Source organism: Solea senegalensis, linkage group LG15 (genome assembly GCF_019176455.1).
Source record: "Solea senegalensis isolate Sse05_10M linkage group LG15, IFAPA_SoseM_1, whole genome shotgun sequence".
NCBI classification, from domain to species: Eukaryota; Metazoa; Chordata; class Actinopteri; order Pleuronectiformes; family Soleidae; genus Solea; species Solea senegalensis.
The window spans coordinates 9,315,926-9,340,420 of record NC_058035.1 but is presented as its reverse complement, the minus strand read 5'-3'; the positions used below and the strand labels follow the sequence as shown (position 1 = coordinate 9,340,420).

The following is a 24,495-nucleotide window of genomic DNA, read 5'->3' as shown; positions in this document are numbered from 1 at the left end:
TAGTATGACAAACACAAAAGCCAAGATCTAACACTTTTTAAAGCTTGATGTTGACACACTTGGAAAAGGGAGGCGTGTCCTCCATTTGTCACAAGCTGCAGTCTCACTGTAAATTGAATATATCATAACAGTGTCTAAAAAACATAATATATAAACTAACTTTTTTTAATTTTATGTCAAGGCATAGTGCAAATGCCTTGCCTATGCATGCTACTAACAAAAGACAATTTACCAAGGGTTAATGGGCTAATTGCAAAATCTCACCACACACATGCACAAATACACAAAAGCACATGCATAGAATGTATAGAGTATGCAATGCATAGAATATAAATATAATATATAAATCCTGAGGGTCTCCCAGGGCGACCTTAGCCTTCTGAGTGGCTTTGAGTTGGAAAATATGGCCACGGTCAATCAAGTCAATGCCAATGTCAAGTACCACTGATGACCGTTGACACGTTAGCAGGTGGATTCCTTTGAAAGTCAATGAGCATCTCTTTAGCTTTAGAGACATTAAGATGCAAGAAGGAGTACGCAAACCATTTAAGGACAGTCTTTGAAAACATGCAGTACGTATGAAAGTAGACTTTGTTGTTTTAGTTATGAACTTGGGGGGGCTGACGTATTTGTATGTTTTATTGCACATGCACACTTGTGCCAACATTAACCAGTGTTCAGTGTTACTTTCTGTTCTTTACCAGCAGAGGTCAGAGTTCTCACTGGTTTACACTTAGTTTCTTTCACGTCACAGACTTGGTTGTGTGTGTGTGTGTGTGTGTGTGTGTGTGTGTGTGTGCTTGCCTGTAGTTACATGCAGTTTTTCACTCCCACAGAGAGCAGAATGCAGTCACCATTCCCTGCCCTGCAAGGCTCACATCTGAAAAGCCTCTGCTGGCAGCTACAGCCCTGCTTATGGAAAAACTAACAAAACACAGAAAAACAAACCAAGCTATAAGTAACTTTATAATTCCAGGGTTCCCTTCTGTGTCAGTGAAAGCTGTGATGTGCTGATTCTAAAGCCCTCTTTCTTTGAACAGGATGTGGGACGGGCCTCGATCTGTCCGCTGTGATGCTGAATCTGTGGGAGGACTTTTGTTATGTACAGAATTTCATTGTTCAACAACAGAACCTTTAAACTGTGTCTTTCCTTGAAAGGAAGGTGGAGAAATTCATTAATAACTTCCAGTTAAAGTCTTCACAGGCGGACAGACACAACCAAAAACACAACAAATGACAATTGACATTCATTTAATGACAATAAATGAATGTGTAGAAAACGGAATCACATAAATGTACTTACACTAAGGGAGGAAAACGGCAGTTACACTTATGGACATCAGAGAGATGTTTTTTTTTTATTTACCTACTTATTTATTTATTATAATGTTAAATGATACTGTTCAAATTCTCAAATTGCCTGGATGACAATCTGGCCATTTTACTATCCAGTGTTTGAGCCACTGTAATTTTCCAGGCAAATACATGACACAGCTATATATACACATATATATGTATATAATCTTGATTATATATATGTATATATATATATATACGTATATATATATATATATATATATATATACACACACATATATATATATATACTTTTTTTCTCATTTTTTAATCTGTGTTTTGGGGCTGGAATTATTATTTATTTGTTTAATTTCCGACTAAACTGAATCTGGGGGAGATGAAACATGTCCTTTTGGCATAATCTGTATACTCATCTTACCTTTTACCTTATAAGGCAACTTGACTGCTTCCCAGAAGCAGATGAGCTGAAGATGTGGACAGGTTTGTTCTCCATATAAGGGTGCCATGTACTGCTCCCACCCATGAATGCCTCAGGCTCACCTGTTATCAAAGTTACTGAACTACAGCAGAGGGAAAAAGACGACTTGTTGTTTTTGTTGTTGTTGTTTTTTTTGGTGGGAGGAAAGACAACAAAGCACATTGAGATTCGGGGCTCTAGATTGTAAATGTTATTTTAATCTAATTAAGTACTCACAATGTGCTGAGGTTGCAGCTGAAACTGTCACACCTGTGAGAAGGGGAGGGTGGGGGCTGGGTTTTGTGGAGGTGTGCTCATTTACCACGGCTCCTCCTCCGTGAGTCAACCTGCTCTGCTCTCCTTCCTTATGACCCTTCAGCATTGTGACTGCTGCTCCATTTGTTGTCTGCTGCCTGCTCCTTCACGTATCTGAAGCAAAAATGGTGAGTCCAAAATGTGTTTGGCTGGATTGACCTGCAGTGTCACAAAGCTATCTCAGTGTGATTTTGAGTTATTTGTGTTTGGGGTTTTTTTTTGTAAGCATTTCTGGAGAAATGAAAGCATCTACAGGTGAAAAGCATTTCCTCAATTTAGCAATAATAAGGGGGGAAGCGAAAAGTGTAAATTGTGAGAAGCATGGTTGTCAATATATGTGTATTGCAAGATCATATTTTGATTGTGTGAGAGAGGGGGGGGAAAAAAAAGGTGTTTGCTGAGGGACTTTAGAGACTGGTTTATGAAAGGGCTTGTTTAAGGTGTGGTTTGTCTCCAAAATGGAGAGAGCTTTGTTAGTGCTTGAAACTTGTTCTGAGAGAATCCTTTGGGGCGGTCTCTCCTGTGCTAACTTGTTCCACAATGACTGGAATGTGATATAGCCAAGGCCTTGAAAATGAATGGGGAAGCTCAAGCGTGTGGACATGTTAATGCAAAGAAGATGGTGCAATATTTGCACACTTTGAAGTGTTTGCAAAGGCACCAAATTCTACTTTTAAAGAACTTCCTGTTTCTTCTTTTTTTTCAGTTCTGCTTTATATCTCTTCCACAAAGTACAAGGCACGATATACTTGAAATTAACCAAGGCCTAAATCTTCCCTGTGGTCAAATTCGTAATTCTTACATGTCTATCTAATTTGACAGAAATGTCAGTGCTAAATTTGTCTGTCTTTGTTAGTATTTGAGTGAAGTAAATCTTCCTTTTTTAAGACGCCACAATTTTTTTTTTAAAAAAAGTTAATGTTCCAGTGGCAAGAGTAGAAGTGAAATGCAGGTTACAGAAGCTTTTTGTTGTATCTCCAATGGTCAGCATTAAAGCATTAGTATGTGGAAAACACTGTTAGTTCGCTGACTTTTTCACTGCATTTATTTATTTTTTTCCTTTTCTCACCCGTCAATGCTCACATGTAATGTTTTGTGTTTTCTCATAATAGACATCTGGGGTCAAATGTACCGACCAAGTGACATCCGTCTACAGTGCAATGCAGTTAACGAAAACCGATGACGATCCAAGCGAACGTCCAAGGATAGTTCAATTTAATATCACAAACGGTTACATTGATGTGACGAAGATTTACAGGCAAAAGGAGATTGAGGGCAAGGAGGATGTACACAAGTTCTTTGGAAGTTTGTTCGATGAAGAGAAATGCTGTTACTTTCTGTATGACTGCCTATATGAAACCAAGGACACGCAAAAAAAAGACCTGGTCTTTATCATGTGGTAGGTGTTTTTTTTTTTAATTTTTTTTTTTATTGCAGCTAAAGCACAAAATAATTTTTTTAACCAGCAGACTTTGACAAGATAAGATTAGTATGCTACCCTAGTCAACATGATGTGACTCGGCACAAATATGGCCTCACCATTAATCAAGAGATTAGGTTGTTTTTTCCTCTACATGTTACAGATGTGTGTTTCTGTAATTAAAGTTCAAATCTTAAATTCTACTTTCACATACTCTACATACTGACCTAACCCTTTCATTCCACTGTAGTCTTTATCTTTTTATCTTATTCTGATGTTGCAGGACTGTTTAAAAAAAAAAAAAAAAAATTAATAACCACAATTATTTCTCTTCATATCAGGACTCCCGAAAATTCAAAGGTCTCAGACAAAATGCAGTACTCCAGCTCCAAACAAAGCATCACTAAAGTGATGAAAGGTAAACTTTTTTTTTTTTTTTAATTCGATCAAATCTGGTAGTTTTCTTTGGGTAACTCTTAATGTCGTCCACAGCTGTCAAACACATGTTCGAGATGCAGCAACTTTCAGATGTGAGAGACAAGGAGGACTTTGCAGATCGTTTAGGAAGAGAAGTCATCAAGGTCGAGGGCCACGCTCTGAAGAAGTGTGGCGCTTTCGCAAAAGGGAAATAAAGACTGGGATGGGATTAGATTCCTGTGACACCAGCTTCATTCATCCTCGGTCTACTGAACCCTCCATTCTTATTGGCTTGGCTGATTGACATATTTAGATATTGGTGCCATGTCGCTTGAGATTAGCTACATTTATATTTCTCATCAGTTGTATGTAAATGCATACTGTTTGAGTCCACCCATACATTCTGTTGTCCTTCAGGCGTCTGTTAAAGTTGACTGTTGAGTCTGTAAGTGCTAACACTAGGTTTAATAAAAAAAATAAAATGCTGGGCCTGAAAACCTTTCTAGACTGTTACTCTGAACACCTTTTACAAAGGCAAACAATGGATGATTTAAATGCAAAATGGAGCAGTCAGTGCATGTATTGTCAAATAAATTTACAGCAATCAGTCGTGTGCTTGTTCTATGTTGTCTTACGTCAGTATGACTTTGGCTCAAGTATAAGTCGGTGTCTCGTGAAGTAGACTGTCGACCAGTACTGGATGATGGGGGATCACCAACGGATGTTAACCGAGCTGCGACTATCCAGTTAATTGTGGTTTTAAAGGTGTTGTATGCAAGAAACGTACAATGCCAAGCCAAAAAAAAAAGTCGACACCTGGATTTAACTAAGCAAATAAGGGGTTGCTGCAGTTGGTCAGGTCTAGGTTCAGCAACATTATATGCCCAAAGAATGAGGTCAGCTGACTACCTGAATATAATGAATGACCAGATTATTCCATCAATGCATTTTTTTTTCTTCCCTGATGACATGGGCATATTCCAAGATGACAATGCCAGGATTCATCAGGTTCAAATTGTGAAAGAGTGGTTCAGGGAGCATGAGACAGAGTCCAGACATTAAACCCATTGAGAATCTTTGGGATGTGCTGGAGAAGGCTTTGCTCAGTGGCCCAACTCTCCCATCATCAATACAAGATCTTGGTGAAAAATGAACGCAACACTGGACAGAAATACATCTTGGGACATTGCAGTAGCTTATGGAAACAATGCCACGGTGAATGAGTGCCGTAATCAAAGCTAAAGGCGGTCCAACAATGTGACCCTTTTTTTTAGGTGGCAACTTTTTTTTTTGGCCAGGCAGTGTATTAAGTCAATGGTCTCTAATATTTTTGGCTTAACTCTGTTTTATGAAAAAATAATGGTATAGTTTGTCTTAAAATACCTGGGTTTGATGTACAGCCATATCAGTTTCATTCCAATTTAACGTTTAACAATTGTACTGGTACGTTGGTCTTTAACTGCCGTGAGATTGTTTTTGCAAGTTTATCACTGACATTACCACATCGATGTTGAGTCCATCCATCCATCGTCTACCACTTTATCCTCCACATGAAGGTTCTAGGGGTCACTAGAGCCAATCCTGGCCGATGGAGGGCAAAAGCTGAAAGTCCATGCAGAAAGGCCCTTGTTGCAAACCTGGGTCTTCTCGCTGCATGGTGTCAAGTCAATAGGTGAAAACGGAGACAAGATCAAGCATAGCACTCATGGAACCATCAGATAGCTGGGGGTGGTCTTCACATGATCTTCTACTGCATTAACCTCCATTCAGAAAACCTAGGCCTGTCCATTTTAAATAAATAATTTAAAAAAAAAAAATAGTTTTAAGTCAAAAAGCTGAGTTCAGGGATCATCTAACAAAATAAATACTGAATTAGATTTACCAGACAACCAGGAAATACAGGAAAACAAACCATAGATTCCTGGCTCTTTTCTTAGATCTAAATGAATGGACCCCCAATTAATATTATTGATATCACTTTACCTTATGTCATAAATGGCTGCTGTGCAAAACACATGCTTGCACATCGCATACACAGTACAACTTTGACTCATTGAAAGCTTGGTAACAGAGGCCATTCATACTCAATGTGACGTATATAATATAGAGATTTTACAATTTGCTTCTGGAAAGCACCTGATGGTTTGAATCTTCAGCTTGACAAAGATTCTAAGAAATCGTCCGACGAAACACCGACAGCCATGGACTAGACTCCAGAGTCTAAATGTGAATATCATGGAGGTAGTGTGAAGAAATAAAAGACAACATTTACTAGCACGGAAAATTTACCAGAAGATTACTAATGAAAATTTGTAAGAAAACAAAGTAAAGGTTTGAACACCATAGGTATATACATACACAATGTGAAAATAGGTAAAAGTGACTTGTACACTTATTTATTATCAAGTATTTATCTCTTAAATGACACACAATGTTAGGGAAACACAGCATAATATAGTTTTTCAAGAAATGTTTGTACAAATTAGCTCTTTTTGATATGTACTTTATGAAATGGTTTGTTGTTTTTATGAAAATGTTGAATAAAGTTACGTCCAAGTTAGGTATTTAACCCAAAGTAAATGATGTAATGGATATTGTTACACTTTTTAATTTTAAAATAATATGATAATGTCATCCTAAATAGTTGTACTGGCATGTTTACGGATGCAGGTGGATTTTTACTGTCAGACAAAGCCAACCTAGCAGTTTAAGTCTAATACGTCACTCACATTACTTCCAAAGAATAGTTACGACAAAATCCTTCTGGTTGTCGTATGTTTGGAAGCCATTTGCACAGGTGCTCTCCACTAGCACCGTGACACTTTACAGACTGTGTTCATTAAATCTGAGTGTGTCCACTACCTGTACATCCCCCCCACCACCATATAACACTCTACCTTATTTTAGCTGTGTATCAACATACTGTATGGACCCTGCTGCATAGGAATACACCCCGCCACTGTGTTGTCATCACAACACAAACCAAGTGTGTTCACTGTGATTCCTCTGGAGATTGATGCAGTGCACCTTCTTTCACCATTTCCTGTTTGATTCACACCGGATGTGAAACTATGTCACCGTAAATCACACTCGGCGATTGCAAACAACCAAGACACAGACGCTCGCAGGCAGAAATGACAGCGTGACACTGTAGTTTATTATCATTCACACCAATTCAAATTCAATGTGATATTAGCAACCAGCTACAGAGGAGAGCAGGCCCTGATGGTACTGCGTCGTTGAACCAATAAAAAAATGCTCCCATCACTCAACCACATAGAAAAGACATACAAAGTAATTGCACAGGTTGATGCACGTTTGACGCACAATCGGTTTCCCTTTTAACACTGAACTATGGGGAAATGTTTGGAATATAAGGCAGGGGGATAAATAACTTCTGACATAGCCAGAATTGTTGGTGGAATGTGTTTCAGTAAAGACTGCAGCGCGATTCCCTTCTACAGTCTTAAAATTGAAATGCTCATATTATCAAACATTATACCTACAGTTGCAACAAATGCAATCAGCTACAGTAAAAGAAAGAAATTGCTTTGGAATGCATAACTATGTTAAGTATAAGGCATATTTGGCGTATTTGTGTCGTGTCCGCGATAAACTTCTGTCAGACAGACGTTCCTTCCTTCAGCTCTACATAATCTTCCTTGAAAACAGAAACGAGACAGAGATTAGTGTCGAAACAGACACGCATACTTAATTAACTGCATCTTAGAAACGTGTATGCGCGCCCTGGTCTCGTCTCACCTTGCCTTCCAGGTGCTCCTGTAGTGTTCTCACAGACTCCCTCTCTTTGGTCAGCTGCTCCTGTGTGGCTTTGAGAAGCTGCTGGAGCTTAGTGGCTGCTTGGCCCAAGTCTTTGGACAGCTTCTTCTCCTTCTCCAGGCGCTCCTGTGATGGTGACCAAAGCAGAAAACTTCATCTCAAAGCACAAACAGAAAAGTTCCTCTCCTGGGATTGAAACTAAATAATTTGGGTACAACTCGCACACACTTTGCCTCACCTGCAGCTAGGGCGTGTGTGTGTATGCTAATTTTTACAGGTCCTCATGACCTCAAAGGGCTATGGGACAGGTTAGGGTTAGACTAAGCTAGGATTAGGGAATGCATTTTGTGTCCTCACGACTGTGTGTGTTTGTGCAATTCATCCAACCATCGTGTGCTTGTTGCTTTTGTTTAGGTAGGTACTGAATGAATGAATCTACACGAACTACATCGAGCTTGTCGTCAGAAACATGTACTGTAACACACCTTGAGCTGAGCAATGTCTTCCGTGTCAGTTTGTGGCGACTCAGCTGAAACTCTCAAAAGATCCAGCTGAGCCTGAAACTCTGTGATAGTTTTCTGGGCCTGGAAGTTTGACAACACAGTGATGTAAGAGTTTATTTAAAAAAAATGAAAATAAATAAATAAATAAAAAAAAACAGTGCTGTGTCCTGCTACCTGCTCCAACTCCTCCGACAGCTGCTGTTTCTGAGCCGTCTCCGCATGCAGCTTCTCAGTTGTCTGAGTCAACTCACCAAGGACCTGACGGGTGACGAGCACACAGTAAACATACCGAGACAAACCATTAACACGTAGATGCATTTATGCAAACATTCTTGTTCCACAGCAGCGTTGCGCAACCACAAACATTCAGACACAAAGCTGCTCGACCTGTGTGCCATGTTAGTTTCCTCTCAGACCACTTCAGCTGAAAGGCTCAAGACAAATACGGAAAGTCTGTTACAGTTAAGAGTCCTACAAAGACATATTCAGAATCAAAAGGGGGGAAGAGATGGGCATGCTGTAAAAGGGTTGAGGGAAAAAGCTGTGTTAAAGTGTTACATCCACACAGTCAATGCAAATAATGGGTTAGCACAAACAGCCACTGTCTTGGGAGAACTGGACAGACTGGAAATACAGCTCTTCATTATCTGTGACTCAGTGTTGGTGTCACATCCTTGATTTAGGACATGGGTTTGGCAGTGTGTTGCTGGTAACACGTCAATTAAAAAGCAAAAGCAAAACATACCTATGAATATCTATGAAAATGAAGGCCAATTTGAATATAAAATATTAGAAACATTGTCTTGGTCACTGTCCAGTACTCTCTAGCAGCAAGTGAAGGGTGCCCTGTGACCTTTGCACCCTGACCTGACTGGGTTGAGCCTCAGTTGGGCCATTCTGTTCGTGCTGAGCCAACATCGTGATCTTGCCCAGTTGCTCTCTGACCTGAAACAGGAAGTTGTTGCTTTGTCACTGGTTACATAACCTCCATTCATGAATCCCCTTTGTGTTGCATGTCACTGACACCTTATACCAAGCTGGTTGTGTAGGTTATGGCGGGATTTTAATTTTAATTCTCATTCTTAAGCATCTCACAAGTAAAACGTCTCCATTTTGCCTCAGTTTAACTGGTGCTTGAATGGATAAATAGTGCTATCTGAATGATGGGAAAGGTGGTTGAGTCAGAAAAGTCACCTGTGCAAGCTCCTCCTCCTGTGCCTGGGATTCCTTCTGGGCCAAATCCAACTGGCTCTGACACTCTGACAGCCGCAGCTGAAGCTGAACACAGAGCAGGGTATATGAAAGAACTGACGTCAGACAGATGTGTTTTCTAAATGCAACACACAAGGTTAAAACCTTTCAACACCTTCACAGAAATGAGAAAACTCAAAAGGATCCTATTTGTAAACAATGTTTATTTAAACAAAACATCTGAATCGGGATATCTATGCTGTAAAACACCAAGTAACCAACAATATAAGACAAAATACAACGAATAAAAAACATTTACTAATTGTAATGTTGAACTATTCTCAGGAATTAATTCCAACATAAAGGAGAGAACCTTATGTGAACATAAAATCGAACAAAAAAAACAGTTAAACTCAGGTAATTTTATTTGTCCTTGTACCTGATTTATCTCCTCTAATGTTCCATGGCTGTCCACCTGCTTCTCCAGCTGAGCTTCCAGAAGCATCATCTGCTCCTTCAACTGCACAGAGTTCAACGGTTATCATATCCCAAGTGGGGCCATTTAAATATGGATATTGCTATGTGAAAAAAAAAAAACGTCCCACCTTTTCTACACTTTGGTTTTCTGCCTCCAGCTTGCTTATTTTCTCCAAAGCCTGGTGTTGTGTGAAAAAAACAACCCATAAGTTTTATCATTATTGTTATTATTATTAACAATAGTAATAATAATAATAATAATGATAATAATAATACTAGGGAGACACACACATGGTGAAAAAGCATGTCAAAGAGATGGTGATTTATATTCACTGACCACACTCAGCTGTTCCTCTGAGGTAGCCATCTTGGACTTCCATACCAGCTCTTCCTCTTCCACACTCTTCTGCAGATGTTTCAGCATTCCTTCCTAAAATAGAGGATCGGAAAGTTATACCGTGCATTTTACCCACATTTATGCTAACCCATACAAACACACAACACACATTGACCAACCAAATGGAGGAAAGATTTGTTTTACATGACTTCACATAAACATCAGGGCCTCAGTCACTCACCGTCTCAGCCAGGACTGTCCGATACTGTTCACACTCAGCCTGCAGGGACCCATAACTCGCTTCAGCCTCCTTCAGCTTCTCAAGCAATTCCTGAAATTAACGAAATTAAAGATTCTGCCTAAATTTAAAACCCTAAATTGTAACTGTAAATAAAAAAAAAGATGGCTTACAGGCAGGGCTGGGCTGGACTGAGACTCCTGGCTTTGCAAGGTGAGAGCCTCCTGGGCTTTTTGTGTAAATACTTGTAACCAGTTGGACTAGGTGAAGAGCAAAGCAGGGGTAAATAAATACATGAATGAAATCATCTCAATAACAGACCTTTTAGCAATTGGACACTTTTCTTACCAGCTCTGTCTCTAAGGGTATCTGTGGAAAGAGTGTCCGGAGACTTTCTTTGATTTCAGTTTGAAAAGTTGTCAGCTGTGCTGTTGTGTTCTGCACAAACAATGGACGACATGAGGGTGGTTAAGAGCAAATTGATTAAAGCACAAGTGCGTTACGAGACTTCCTGCATCAGTCATCATCGTCTCGCTCACCTCACTCAGCTGCTCTTGAAGTGATGAGACAAGGACATCCTTCTCTGTCAGACTAGTCATAAAAACAAACAAAGAAAAGTGTAAATAAGAGAACAAACAATACTGCGGTGTTTCCAAATGAGTGGAACAGTTCATGTTGGTACAGTACAGTATGTTTTTTTTTGAGTTTCCATTTGGAAAATTACCAAAATAACCAGCCCTAGCCGTTCCAATCTTTGGCATCCTTCCCTTTGGGTTCTCCAGAGTAAAATGAAACGTTATGGTTTCCAGGGGTGTCCAACGAGGGCCAGATTTGACAATGTGAATATTTGCGGGGGCCAATGGTCCCTTTTAGACCTTTTTTTAACGGTTAAAGTTACATACATATGCACGGTTTTATAATATTTTAATTTTAGTTGTCACAAAAAAACGCAATGTAACTAAATCTAAGCGACGCACAAGTTCTTTCACATCTGGAGTCAGATAACATAAAATAAAAGATGATGAATGCATCTGTCTGTCTGTCATTTCAAAATCAGGACTCTGGTTTCAAAGTGCAACTCCTTACCAGCAGAGCTAACAAGGTGACAAGTGATTGAGACCCATTTTCTGTCCAAGTCTCTGGCCATAAATAATGCACTATAAAACCGAAGTGGTGGGCTGAACAAAATCTGATCGAGGGCCGAGATTGGCCCGCGAGCCAGACTTTGGACATGCCTGGATTAGACAGTAAGCCTATAGGACGAGTGAAAATACAAAGCTTGGCGAGTTGCTGAGACAAACAGCCAATAAGCCTGCTGGATGTCCTCCATTTTTGTCTGTTGTGACGCGTTCAACGTCGCCCTTCGTTTGTCGCCGCACCGCTACAACGTCACACTATGTTTCAGTCGAAACACAAGCCTGACCCAGGGCTTTACCTTTCCAAACTGCACCGCGCTGTACCAAACTGAATAGTTCCACATGTTCAACACCATATGTGACACAGATCTGTTCACATGGCACATTCATTTACCTGTTCTGTAGCCGAGCGAGTTCCGCAGAGTCATCCGACTGCTGAAACAGACAGTACATGCAAATGACCCAAGGAGATAAATTAATATTCTGCAGTTGAACCAGTATAGCTCAGTGAGAGGTGCACTTACCCGGGTGTTCTTTAATTGTACCATCTCTTCTTTGAGGTTGGTAAGTTCCTCTTGAAGTGATGTGATGAGACTGGCATCCTCACTAAAGGGACACACAGTTTGTATTGACTGAGTTGGTGGACGGACGGATGGATGGATGGAGAGATTGATGCGTAGACAGTGAAAAGCGACATACCTCTTGTTTCTTTGCTCCAGTTCAGCTATAGTGTTCTCCTGTGAGAAGATAATTAGTGATTAGCATTAACACTTTAACACTTTCCACATCTTTGTATAAATAAATCCCTTCTTAAGAAATCTCAGAAGTGACACTGTTAAGTAAGGGACTGAACCAAGGACACCTGCAACACTTACAGCAGCTTCCTGTTTTATCTGCAGTTGCTTCAGTTCCTCGTGAAGTGTGCTCAGCTGGCTCTCTCTCTCCTGAAGGCTGCAAAGGGGGCACAGTGTTCAATAAGTCAATAAAAAAAAAAGAACAGCTCTTGATCTAAATGTTGACACTGATGAAAGGATGACCAAACCCTTACCTGAGCTTTAGCTGTTCCAGTTCTGCAGCATTTACCTACGGAATTAAGAACAGCAAAAATCCTTATGGGCGGCTCAGCTGACTAGCCATTAGAGATACATCAAACAGAGAGTGTCCTACCTGACTGGCCTCCTCTAGGGATTTGTTTTGACTGGCCTCCAAAAGTGAGGTGATGGAGGCTAACTGCTGTATAAGCTGGCCTTTCTCTGCCTTTGCTTCCTCCACCTGGGAAGTGAGGGCATCTACCTGAGCAGAACGCTCCTTGATGTCGGCCTCCAAATTCTCAGCACGCATTTGAATTTCTGCAGAGGAAATAAAAAAAAAAACATAAAAGTTTGTAACTTAAACTATGAAGCTAAGCCTGGTTAGGTCTATTGTTAAAAGACCCGGTTTCCCCAGAAACTGACCAGAAAGTGTGCTGCTGTCCTGGTGGGCCTTGTCCAAGGTGACCTGCAGGCTGCTATTTCTACTTTGTGTTGTTCTCAGTTCTTCGCTCACCTCCTCCAACCTCCTCTGTGACGCCTGCTCACTCTCTGTGTGGCTGGCCTGACAAGAAAATAAGAGTGTGTCAAACACCAGACTGTGTTATAGGACACACTATATACGTCGACATGAAGCCAGGCAGTACCAGTGTATGTGGGCCAGCTTGGTAAGAATCTTAAAAAATATCAAACTTTCACATATTTGCATTTGTATAGTTATTGACATCCAGAAAATATAGAATTTAACATGTCTGGTAATTTCGTTGGACTTTTAAGGACATGTTTAATTTCTCCAAGAAAGTGCTTTGACCATGAGAGCATTTTTGCATAGTGCGTTTTAAACTCTTAAACTGCCACAAGAGTTCACAAGTTCAACTGTCAGGAAGTGCTGAGTCGATTTCTCCAAATAACCGAAAAATCTACAAACTACAAACTAAACAGCAATCAATTCAACTATGTGGTCTAATAAAAAATATGGGGGGACTGATGATGTGAGGCAGGAACGTACTGGAGATCTTAAAATCAGTGAGCAGTGGTTTCAATGGAATTAGACTTCTCCTGTTTTTTTAGGTTGTTTTTTTTTACAGCCAGTTACAGAAGGCAGGGGAGGAGAGGAGAGATGCTCGGACATGCACACATTCCAGCTGTTGCTGTGAAGCCTTTTCCCTGCAGCCTCATTATTGTATGGCTGCATTCCAGCCAGGCCCTGAGCTCTGTGATTACAAGGTAATTAAACGTACCTTAACATGAGAGGGGTTTGGGGGAAAAAGTGGGAAATACCTAGTCTTGGATTTCGCGGAGGCTATAACTAAAAGGGAGCTCAAACATGAAAGCCCATAAAAAATGAAAAAAGATCACATTTTTTTCCACCCCTATGTGAAAACGTGATGGTGTTTAATAAATTAAGAGAAAATGTAGTATTCCCACAGGCCAGGCCAACCTGCAGCAGGGACAGTTGCTTCTCAGCTGTGAAGACCTTGGTCTCCAGTCCTTTCCTGATGTGCTCAGCAGCAAGCAGACTTTCTGTCTTCTCTTCAACTTCCTTAGTTAACTTTGCACATTCCTGACGCAGCTTGGCCAACTCTGCATTTTGTCTGAAGGCAGAAAATAAGAAAAGAAAAAAAGAAGAGAGACAGAGAGAGTGAGGAAAACATCTGACAAACATAAGTCAACCCTCTGGTATAACATACCTACCTACACAATTTATAACCTGTTCTTTCACTCGTGACAATATTGTCAACATGAAGAGCTATTATTAGTTTTTTATTTGGGCATGATAGAGCCTGAAGGCAAATATCAAATTAAGGGAAATGGAAAAGATGGCAAATCAACAAAATGATAACTTGATTAAGATCAATGGAACCAGAATTAGTGAACCAACAGCAGTGGATGGAAAATACTCATTTTAACCTAATTCATTAGTCGGTAAACATTTACAATACATTTTCATGAAAACCAGCCTACTGTTGCAGAGAAGGACTCACTTGCTCTCAGCCTGACTAGTGGCTTGGTTGAGGGCATCGCGGAGAATGGAGTTCTCCTGCTGTAGTCGGACAAGCTGGGCATTGGGGCCTTTCTCCAACTGGTCCTGCAGACTAAGGACCTGGAAGAGAGATCATTCAATTTTTCTTCTTCTTTTTTTTCAAATAAACAGAAAATATTTGCACATTGGATTGCTGCTAGGCATTCAATTGTTCTACACAATTATACATTTTACAAGAGATAAAAATGTATCTGGTTGACCGTATTAATCTGAACTGCAACTAAGGAAAACTTAATAGAACTAACCTTTGCATTGAGCCTCTGTGTCTGGCCAACATGGTCCTGATAACTGGCTTGCATGCGAGCTTTAAGTGCTATCATCTCCTGCTCCCTCTTACTCAGCTGGGAACTCAGCCTGGTCTCGACAGTGGTCACCTTGGACTTTTCAGCAGACAGTTCCTGAAAAAACAGTGACTTTTTCACACATTTTCACACGTACAGTTCAGGACATAATGACATCACAATAATTGAATGGGTTAAACTTGTTTTAAGAATATTGACCACATTCCTGGACACCAACGTTAAAGTTTACATTGTATACACAAACCGGAAAAACACACCGCTGTGACAGTGGTAAGCATTGTATCTTTTCAGCTACTGCCATCTACAGGCTGAAAAAGATATAACATGAGACATGTAACATCTTATGTAAAGAGTGGGATATCATGAAATTCAGAGGACAGAAGTCCAGATGTCATTATTCATTTGTGTTGAACTAAGATTTCATCTATATTTATTTTAGGGAACAACATAGTACATTTTAACAACATGGTTTTTAGGCTGTGGCATGAGTTTGTCTCCATCTATTACAACTTACCTTGGTGAGTTCTCTCAGGCGGTTCTTGGCTGCTGAAGCGTCCTCTTGTTCCACTGCCAGTTGCTTCTCCCTCTCCTCCAGCTGTTTTTTCAGGACTGCAACTGGGTCTCCTTTCTGAGTGGCCTGAAAACAAATGCACACAGAAAGACAGTAAGCACCAAACAATAAGCGCCTTTGCTCTCCGGCTAATGAGCAATTTCTCATACCGTGTGCCAGGTGTCCTGAATGATGCCAGTTTTCTCAGACAGGATCTCGATGAGCCGATGCGCCTCCCGCTCACTGAACACCATGCTACTGATAGTGGAAACCAGGGCCTTGTAGGGCAGGTACAGTGGAGGGTCAGCAGAATCCACCGCTGTCACTGAACAGACAAATCATTTCAATTAATTTCATCCTTAAAGCGAATAAAATGGATGATTTTAAAGCTAATCCAACTGTCACAAATAATCTGAAAAATCCAGGAAGAGAGCGACGTTGCTGTCCCAGAGACGAGGCACAGCAACCTTGCCATTTTCCAGGATGGCAAAAAATGATGGGGCGCTGTGGCAACACTAGGCAGAGCCAAGTCTCAGGCAAGGGAGAACTCCACCACCACCCTCACCCAACCCATTGTCAGGGTACTAAGACCCTTTGTCAGCTAACAAAACAGGGCAGCTTTGTTCGGACAAACTGGCCTGCTCTATGCCATCCAGAGCAGAGTGCCACAGAGTATCCAACATCGTCATTGGCACGACTTTCCACCAGTAAACAAATAGATGTTTATCAGAGCTGACAAGGGCATTGCTGCCTTCCATGACTCACGCAATTCTCGTCATTTCCTTTTACTTCAAGAAAGAGAGATATTTTTAACAATGATACTTGACGTAACTATCAACAAACTATTGTGGCTCTGATTTTTCACATGCAGACATGGAGTTGCAGGGAAGTGTAGTTTGGAGCCGCATGGATAAGGTAGCAGTATTGTGCATCAAACAAACAATACATGGTTGAAAAGGGCTAATCAGTTTCGATAGGGTTGTCAACAACACTGCACAATATCAACTGAGAGCCACACCCTTCAGTCTTGGTTATGCACATAACTGACTAGAATCTTAACGAAGTGACCTATGTAAACTACTCCATACCCATGTTGATGTTATATGTGGGTTTCCAACATAAAAGTGTCATATATAAAAAAATAAAACACTTTAAACGTGTACAGTAATAACTGCAAAGTCGTAAGAAGATAGTCCAATAACATCTGCTTACCAGGCTCACTCTTCTTCTTAGAGGACTTCTTCTTGGGTTCCTGAGCTTTTGCTGTAACAACGGGGGCTTTCTGTGACCCCACTGGAGGCACTGCCATCACTGGGACATCTTTAGTGACAGTCTCCAGAACCGTCTTGCATGGAGCCGATGAGGACTTGGCTGGGGCTGTTACAGCCTTTGCTGATGTAGGGGCAGATTTGGCTGCGGCAGAGGCTTGCTTGGCTGATGCGGGAGGAGCAGCAGCGGCGGCAGATTTGGTTGATGCAGGGCGATGCAGATTGAGCAGCGGCAGGTTGATGGCAGAGCAGCGGCAGATTTGGTTGATGCAGCAGGGTTGAGATTTGGTTGATGCAGGAGCAGCAGCGGCAGATTTGGATGATGCAGGAGCAGCAGCAGACTTGGATGATGCAGGAGCAGCAGGGGTAGATTTAGCTGGAGGAGCAGATGTAGTTGGGGCTGCTGCAGCCTTTACGGGTGCAGGGGCTGATTTAACCGTTGGAGCAGACTTAGATGATGCAGGAACAGCTTTGGCTGGGGCATTTCCTTTTGCTGGGACAGAAACGGGGGCTTGGGTTGATGAAGAGACAGCAGAGGACTTAACTAATGGTGGGGCAGACATAATTACAGCTGGCTGGGATGAACCTGGTTCAACCTTTGCCACTTTTTTCTTCTTTTTATCTTTTGGGGACGGTGCGGGTGAGGGCTCAGCAGCGGGGCTTGGTTTGGCAGCAATCTTGTGATGGTTTTCTGCTGGCTGAAGGGCTGCAACTGGCTTGACCTCAACAGCAGGGGCAGGAGCAGGAGCAGGGGCAGGGGCAGGGGCAGGGGCAGCAGCAACAACTGGGGCAGAGACGGGTTCAATGACCGCATCAGTGTCAGAGGCCTCTTCAGTTTTTTCCTGCTCTGGGATTTTTCCATTGGGTTTTTCATCTTTCTTCTTTCCACGGCTTTTCTTCTCAGATATTTTGTCCTTCTTCTTTTTGTCAGTGCGACCAGATTGTATCTTACCTAACTCTCTCCGTTGCTTTGCCAGGGCCTCCTCATAAGAGGTCTCTTTCATGGAGAAGGAGGAGACAAGAGCAATCCCGACAGCCGAGATTACCATGAATCCACCAAATACCATTATACCGAGGGTCTGGGGGTCATAGATATCCATTGTACAAGTTTTCTAGTTATCCTAAAAAAAAGATTGGGAAAACAGTCAATACAAACTGAAATTACAGTCAATACAAACTGAAATTAATACATTATATGTAAAAAAACAATTATCTGTGCCTTGAGAAAAAAATCTGACAGCTGTTATAGTAAGAGCAACTGATTTGTGGCGAGTGCTGCACTGCCAAAGCATTTACCCTTCGTGGCCTCTAGGTGTCTCAGTTATCTCCATAAACCTTTGCCTTGAGGCTGAATGCATAATGTAGACATGCACATCTTATCAGCAAACTGAGCCCCCCCCCAAGGCCTCTCATCAATGGTTAAACATATGATGACGCAGCTCTAAAATCACTTTCGATTATTTGAAATCCAACAAAAGTGTATATATTTTGTAGTATAGTACAGTATTTATTAATTAATTAACTTCCCGATTAGAAAAATAAATAGCACAGAACACAGTAGAATACATTGGCTCTACGTAACTATGGTCATAAGGCTGCATTATTATAGTTACATTACACATTGAGAGGTGTACCAAAACTTTTCATATTGCCTATTCTCTTTGCTACTGTTGCTGCCCAAATAAATATTAAACAAAGAACAGAGGAGAAAATGTCAGTGAACAAATCGATGAAGCAACTATTCCACAAAAGTGACTCACATTTGACAGCAAATCATAAAATGATCAGAGCTATAATTTCTTGAATGTGTTAAAGATTTTATTGCATGCGTGAAACCTAGTGAGGAGAAATCAACGACGTATCAGCATCAAACAGGATATGCATTTGGTTATTTCCAGCCCTGCAAGTCATTCTTTCAATTCTCCCTTTAAGGTCCTAAAAATCTCATCCTGTCATAAACTAGAATTTGTAGCCTGTAGGGGGGGAAGTTGTCTGCTAGGGTTACTCTTTTTTATTTGTTAAAGAAATCCTTGTTTAGGGATTCAATCAGCCATGACTCAAATGCAAAGGGAAGGGAACATTGTGATGATGTGTTCAACTGCTGGACTATTTCAGAACAGAGTCCAGAGTCCCTGTTAACGGCAGGGTCTGAAAGCTCCAAGTGAAAAAGGGGAAGAGTTGGTTAGGCCTCCTGATCTGAGATGTGACACTCCACTCAGACTTAACTCAGACTGTAAGAGAAAAGACATCCTCATGTGCAAAATAAATTAGGCTGACTCTCAGGGTTCGTGTGACACGACTACAAGACAAAACTTACTATAGTAAAACTCCTCAACAACATTACATCTGGCTTTTATCCAGTGGCAATTGATTGCAATAAAAAAATGATGATCGTCATCAGAATTTGAGATATTAACAGTGCTAATCCAATAAAGTTACATGTATGCGTACTGTAGTTTTTCCCTTCAGTGCCTGAAACCTACGTTTCAATAGTCTTAGTGTTGGACACATATGTAAGAGTAGAAAATATGAACCACGCCCATTCTTGATTCCACACTTTAATACATGCGCAAAACTTCAAATTTAGTTTATTAAATATCAGTCCAGTATCAATTTTCTTATTAGAACCGAGAACAGAAGCGAAAACAGACAGTGACGACTTATGAGACATCAGGGACGCCGTTCACTGTTATCCCCACAAACATGCTATAAAACAAGACTGTGCATTTCTCCAATTCATTTCATGTAAAACTGTTTGAATTACTTGCAGACTAGCATTGAAGCTAACACTGTGAATCAATGAACTTGGCGACCGACGTGCACATACTGCTATAAAGTGTCGCGTTACGTAACAACAATTGCACTTTCAACAGCTACAGCAAAGCAAAGAGCTAGTGAGGAAAAAAAACATCTACAACAATGTCAGATAACTTTAACAGACTGTTTTTCCCCCTGTAGTTGTACTCAACAGGAGTTAGCTTTCCAGGCTAGCTGACGCTTAATGAATAAAAAGAACATTCCCAGATTCCCAGCATTTACCTCGCCGGTGATGTAGCTGCGTCTGTTTGCCGCACAGGGAATGAAGAGAGGGCTAGTGAAAAGCTTCGCGCGGCGGATGAAGTGACTTCTGCACAAAGCTACACCTATTCTGTCCAGCTATTCAGCTAAAGTTGCCTCTTTTTTCCACTGGTCTCCCTCCCCCTCACTCCGCTGGAGAATCCGTGGTCTGCTGTGAAGTCGTGGCACTTCGAGCTGGCCAGACGTATTGGCCCCGTGCCCCACATAGCTACCGCGGACCGACAAGGCCTCTGATTGGCTGGAGTGTACACTCAAGCCGGAAAGTGAGCGCGGTGGGAGTTGTAGTCTTTTACTTGGACCAAAAACATATGAGTCTGAGTTTTCAGTCAAACAAAGGTGGTCTGTTAGGGGGGAAAGAACACATACTCGAGTGAAGCAAAGAGGAGATACTTTTAAAGTCAGCCAAATTACATTTGACAACTTTCGCTGAATAAATGTAGTTGTTTTTAACCACAGTGTTTTAACTACAGTGTCAAAGTTAAAGTATCAGCGAGTATGGACAGAACACATCATGAATGAAATGTTGTTTTGTGTTTGTGAATGACTTTTAGTCAACATCAGCAGCAGGGGAGCAGTTAGAAGCAGCTTTTTGTGACTCTTATCTCTCCTTTCTTCTCGGCTCACTTTCACCACAACAGCCTATGGTCACACCATCCATGCATCTTCTACCACTTTATCCTCCACATGAGGGTCGCTGGGGGCCAATCTAAGCTGACATAGGGCGATACATGGGGTACAGTCCACCAGTCCATTGCAGGACCACATAGAGAAAAACAACCTTTCGTTCTCACACTCACGGTCAATTTAGAGTGCCCAATTTGCCTAATGCCCAAATCTTGGACTGTGGAAGGAAACTGGAGAACCCAAGAAAACCCATACACACACAGGGTGTGTACAATATATAACCACTACACTGGCCACATGGCCCCTTATGGTCACACTGTGGTATTAATTATTTTGTTGTCCCTAATACTTTTGTTGTTCTTAATACGATACATTAGTGTGTTTACATTAACGTGTTTATTTGCCCCAAAAGACCTAAGGCGTCTTGACATCATCAAATTGAATATAATACCCATACGTTTATTAACTATACTTTCAAAAATGCTCTAAAATTTGTTTTGGGACTAGTATTTTATATGCACTTTGGGCAAAGGCCTTGCAAACTAGCCAGAATTTATGTTTTGCATTATGAAGCAGGCGCTTACCATGAAAACAAAGAAGACTGACATTGTTTCTTGCATCTAAAGGCCATCACAGTTCCCCAACATGCTTGGGAAAGATAAGGATGGGCGGAAACCCTTCTGGTATGTTCTGTCCATCAAAACATTCATTCATTCATTACTATCCACCTCTGAACTTCAGTAACTTATTTATAAGTGAAGAAGTCAATCATGTCCTGTATACATATAATGACTGGCATCCTCTTCTAAATTAAAATATTGTTCCGTGTGTTTTATCAATACTACACACATTCTTTACCATCATTATTGTAGGTTTGTGTTTGTTTGTTAGTTTCCACTAGTAAGGGAAGATAATTGGATTCAATTCACATAAAAAGCTTTACAGGGCAACAGACCTCCAAGAAATGATCATCATCACAGCACTGAAATGGAGCTTCTCTGCAATGACAATGGATTATTGCTCTGTGCATTTGTGGCCTATTGGTCTTGTCGATGGAGCCAAGCGACGGAATAGTGGCCAGCACTGTTACCGCACATCAAGATGGTCACCAGTTATTTGCATGTTCTCCACATGTGTGTGTTCTCTGGCTTCCACTCACAGTCCAAAAACATGGAGAGGTTAACTGGACTCTCTCTGAACATGAGAGTGTTCAACTTTGTGCGTTGGCCCCTTGCGGTGGACTGGTGATCTGTGCAGGGTGTACCCTGCTTTTCGCCCGATGTCAGCTGGGACACCCATGACCCGCATGCATTTTATTTGATTCTTTTTTTTTTTACAATTTCTGTTGGGATATTTAGCTTTTTTCCAGCTTTGAGATTTTTGTTTGTGACTTTCCACCAGCAGCCATGACCTTCATGTGTAGGATAAAGCAGTAGAAGATGAGTGTTAAAACGACCTTTCTTCACATGTGAACTCACTCACAGCATGCATTCCTATGCACTGCTATAGACATACATTTATCTAACAGTCACTGGTGCTGACCTGTCCACAAACCAGATCTCTCTCAACAGAGCCAGTATATGTCAACTTTCAACCTTCCCTTTGCAGTGCTGCAGTGTACCTGACATGTGGCATATTCCTTTCCTTTTCTCACACCGACTGTGCTCTCTCCCACCTGCTGAAAGTTCAGCATCGGCCATATTTGCTCACCAAACTCGCTCTTGCTCTAATATTTGCATTGTGTCATAGTCAAGATGACAATCAGCCTTTCACTTATAGGATAATAATAAAACAAACAATAAATTTGAAGTACTTCTGCTGTGAAAAGAGGTTACATGATTGTCTCTGGATTGTCCGTGCATGTGGATTATGTACTCAGTATTTGAGAGGAAATTCAGTATTTGTATTCGGTGCCTCAAAGCAAATAAGTGAGCAGGGCAGGCTACACTGACCTAGGAAAGGTTTGGCCCAAGCATGAAACTCACAAAACCTTTGGTCATTTGAGCTTTTCTAGTTTTTTATGTGCTATGTGTGTTTGTTTTGTGTGTATATCCTGGTACCAGGACATTTATGATAGTTGTCTATGCGTGATGGACGGAAAGTGAAAGAGCGACAGTCTCAGTACTGGTATTGTGTCTTTACAAATCGTGCAAGCTCAGAAGGTAGAAACAAAGGCCAGCAATGTTTTAAAATCTGTAGCAGTGAGCAAATGTTGGCTGATGTATACCAGGAAGCAGCATCCTGTTCTGTTTCACTAAGGAAGCGCTGACAGTTTAGTTACACTAGAAAGCAGAGCAGGTGCACTTTACTGCAGTGACTCCCCTCAGAGCTCATGGTTTCTACTTGAGACACTCATCATGCTTCATGATTCCCAGTTCCTCTCCAAGAGTTCTGTCGGTACTTATCACAACGTCACAGCTGAACTAAGGCTTCACAAGTTCAGTTAGCGTGAATAAGATGTTTGCTTGCCACGGTTCGCCTGTCAACCAAATCAACCAGACTGAAGGACACTTTCATATCATGACACGACTCAGCAGATGAAAACACATCTCGCCTGTTTGTGTTTGATGATTTCGACACAGTAGCACAAATACTGTTGGATTAATTATTAATAGCTGATCAGTAATAATGTCTCTAAAAGCTGTCACTAGATTAGATCTAATTGAAATCTCCCCTCTCAACAGATATTTAAAGCCTGAAACTTAATGTGTGTTTGGGGAGATAAGATTATTTATTTTTGATGAAAGTCTCTTTGAAATGAGCAGATTTGGTCTTTCACAGTAAACTATCAGTGTTGTAATGTAACAAAGTATAAACACTTTAATTCACCTACTTTACTTTGTTATTTATCTTTCTAGCAACTTGTACTTTTACTCCACTACATTTCCTCTACGTATCTTTGTTACGCGTTACTACCAAATAAAATCAGAAGAAGAAAGAGTTGGTAATGGTCTGTATTATATCGAGCTTATTTCTACTCTTGATGAGCTGCTTTACACTATAGTTTTGCCATTCACCCATTGACACACTGCTCAATGACACACATAGACTAGCAGAGTCAGGAATTCAACCCACAACCTTCAGGCTGAAAGACCACCACTGAGCTACCATGGCTCAATCCTAACTCCTCACGTTTTATATACTTGTACTTCTAAAAAAACCAAAAACATTTTATATCAGAAAGCTACTTTTGATAGTTAAGTAAGACCTTTGCTTAAGTAATATTATTAAAAGTGACTTTTTTCTTAGAATTTTTCTGGTAAGATCAAGCATCACTTTAAGGTACTTTATACAAGAATGCTAACTATACACTTAAGAAAATATTTTTTCTTTTTTTTTGGTTGCCAAATAATTTAGCAGATTTCCAGTTTTACTTTACTTTAAGATTTGTGTGTATATATTTTAAATAATGTGGATGAAATACATTGTGATTCATTTATCAAGCAAATATCGTGGAAATGTCTGGTTTAGCTATCCAAAAATAGAAATGGCAGTAAAAACAGTCAGAAACATTATCAAAAGCACAGGTTATCTCTTATCACAATGTACATTGCTTGTGCTATGTGTGGATTTGTTTAAGTTCTGCTCAAAGGTCTTTATATGGTGAGGGTAAAAAAGGTGCTGGATAGTCTTTGAAGTGATTTGCTCCAGATTATTGTTAAGGCCATGTTGCTTAATTCTGCCCATAAAGACATCAGACATGGCATGTGCATGCTGGTTGTGGTCATTCCCATGAGCACCCTGGCATTTCCTCAAAGCTCACCTAAGACACCGCACTGTTCCATTCCAGGACCAACTGTGGTCAATGGAAACACACACACTCAGCTATTTAACGATACAATAAATAAGACAGAAGCACGCTGCCACCTAGTGGTAAAATGGGGGACTATTTAAAATCCCACAAGGCAAATACAGTATTTACAAGCAAATGGACTGTATCCCCCACAAGCAAATGGATGATTGTCACAGATTTTACAGTATATCGTTTGAAACCTCTAACAAACGAGCAACAA

The 24,495-nt window shown here is 40.8% G+C and overlaps 2 protein-coding genes across 3 annotated transcripts; one reads left to right on the top strand and one right to left on the bottom strand.

Moving 5' to 3' along the window:
• Positions 1-2,134: 2,134 nt before the first annotated feature.
• Positions 2,135-4,533, top strand: LOC122781477 (cofilin-2-like). Its single transcript, XM_044045159.1, has 4 exons — positions 2,135-2,217; positions 3,202-3,488; positions 3,851-3,927; positions 4,002-4,533. The coding sequence occupies exons 1-4, from the start codon at positions 2,215-2,217 to the stop codon at positions 4,139-4,141; spliced, it is 507 nt and encodes a 168-aa protein (XP_043901094.1). The 5' UTR covers positions 2,135-2,214; the 3' UTR covers positions 4,142-4,533.
• Positions 4,534-7,051: 2,518 nt separating this feature from the next.
• rrbp1a (ribosome binding protein 1a) lies at positions 7,052-20,062 on the bottom strand. 2 transcript variants are annotated; one of them, XM_044046153.1, is made up of 27 exons: positions 19,820-20,062; positions 16,725-17,901; positions 15,683-15,837; positions 15,477-15,599; positions 14,906-15,058; positions 14,602-14,720; positions 14,058-14,211; positions 13,043-13,181; positions 12,756-12,937; positions 12,637-12,671; positions 12,464-12,539; positions 12,288-12,325; positions 12,113-12,194; positions 11,983-12,023; positions 10,992-11,043; positions 10,801-10,890; positions 10,626-10,712; positions 10,456-10,545; positions 10,215-10,307; positions 10,006-10,056; positions 9,840-9,920; positions 9,404-9,487; positions 9,077-9,154; positions 8,384-8,467; positions 8,192-8,290; positions 7,689-7,832; positions 7,052-7,587 (listed from the first exon to the last, which is right to left on the bottom strand). In XM_044046153.1, exons 2-27 carry the CDS (start codon positions 17,878-17,880, stop codon positions 7,549-7,551), a joined length of 3,525 nt encoding a protein of 1,174 aa, XP_043902088.1. In that variant the 5' UTR covers positions 17,881-17,901; positions 19,820-20,062; the 3' UTR covers positions 7,052-7,548. The 2 variants fall into 2 exon arrangements, with proteins under 2 accessions (XP_043902088.1, XP_043902089.1); XM_044046154.1 differs by lacking the exon at positions 9,077-9,154.
• Positions 20,063-24,495: the final 4,433 nt, after the last annotated feature.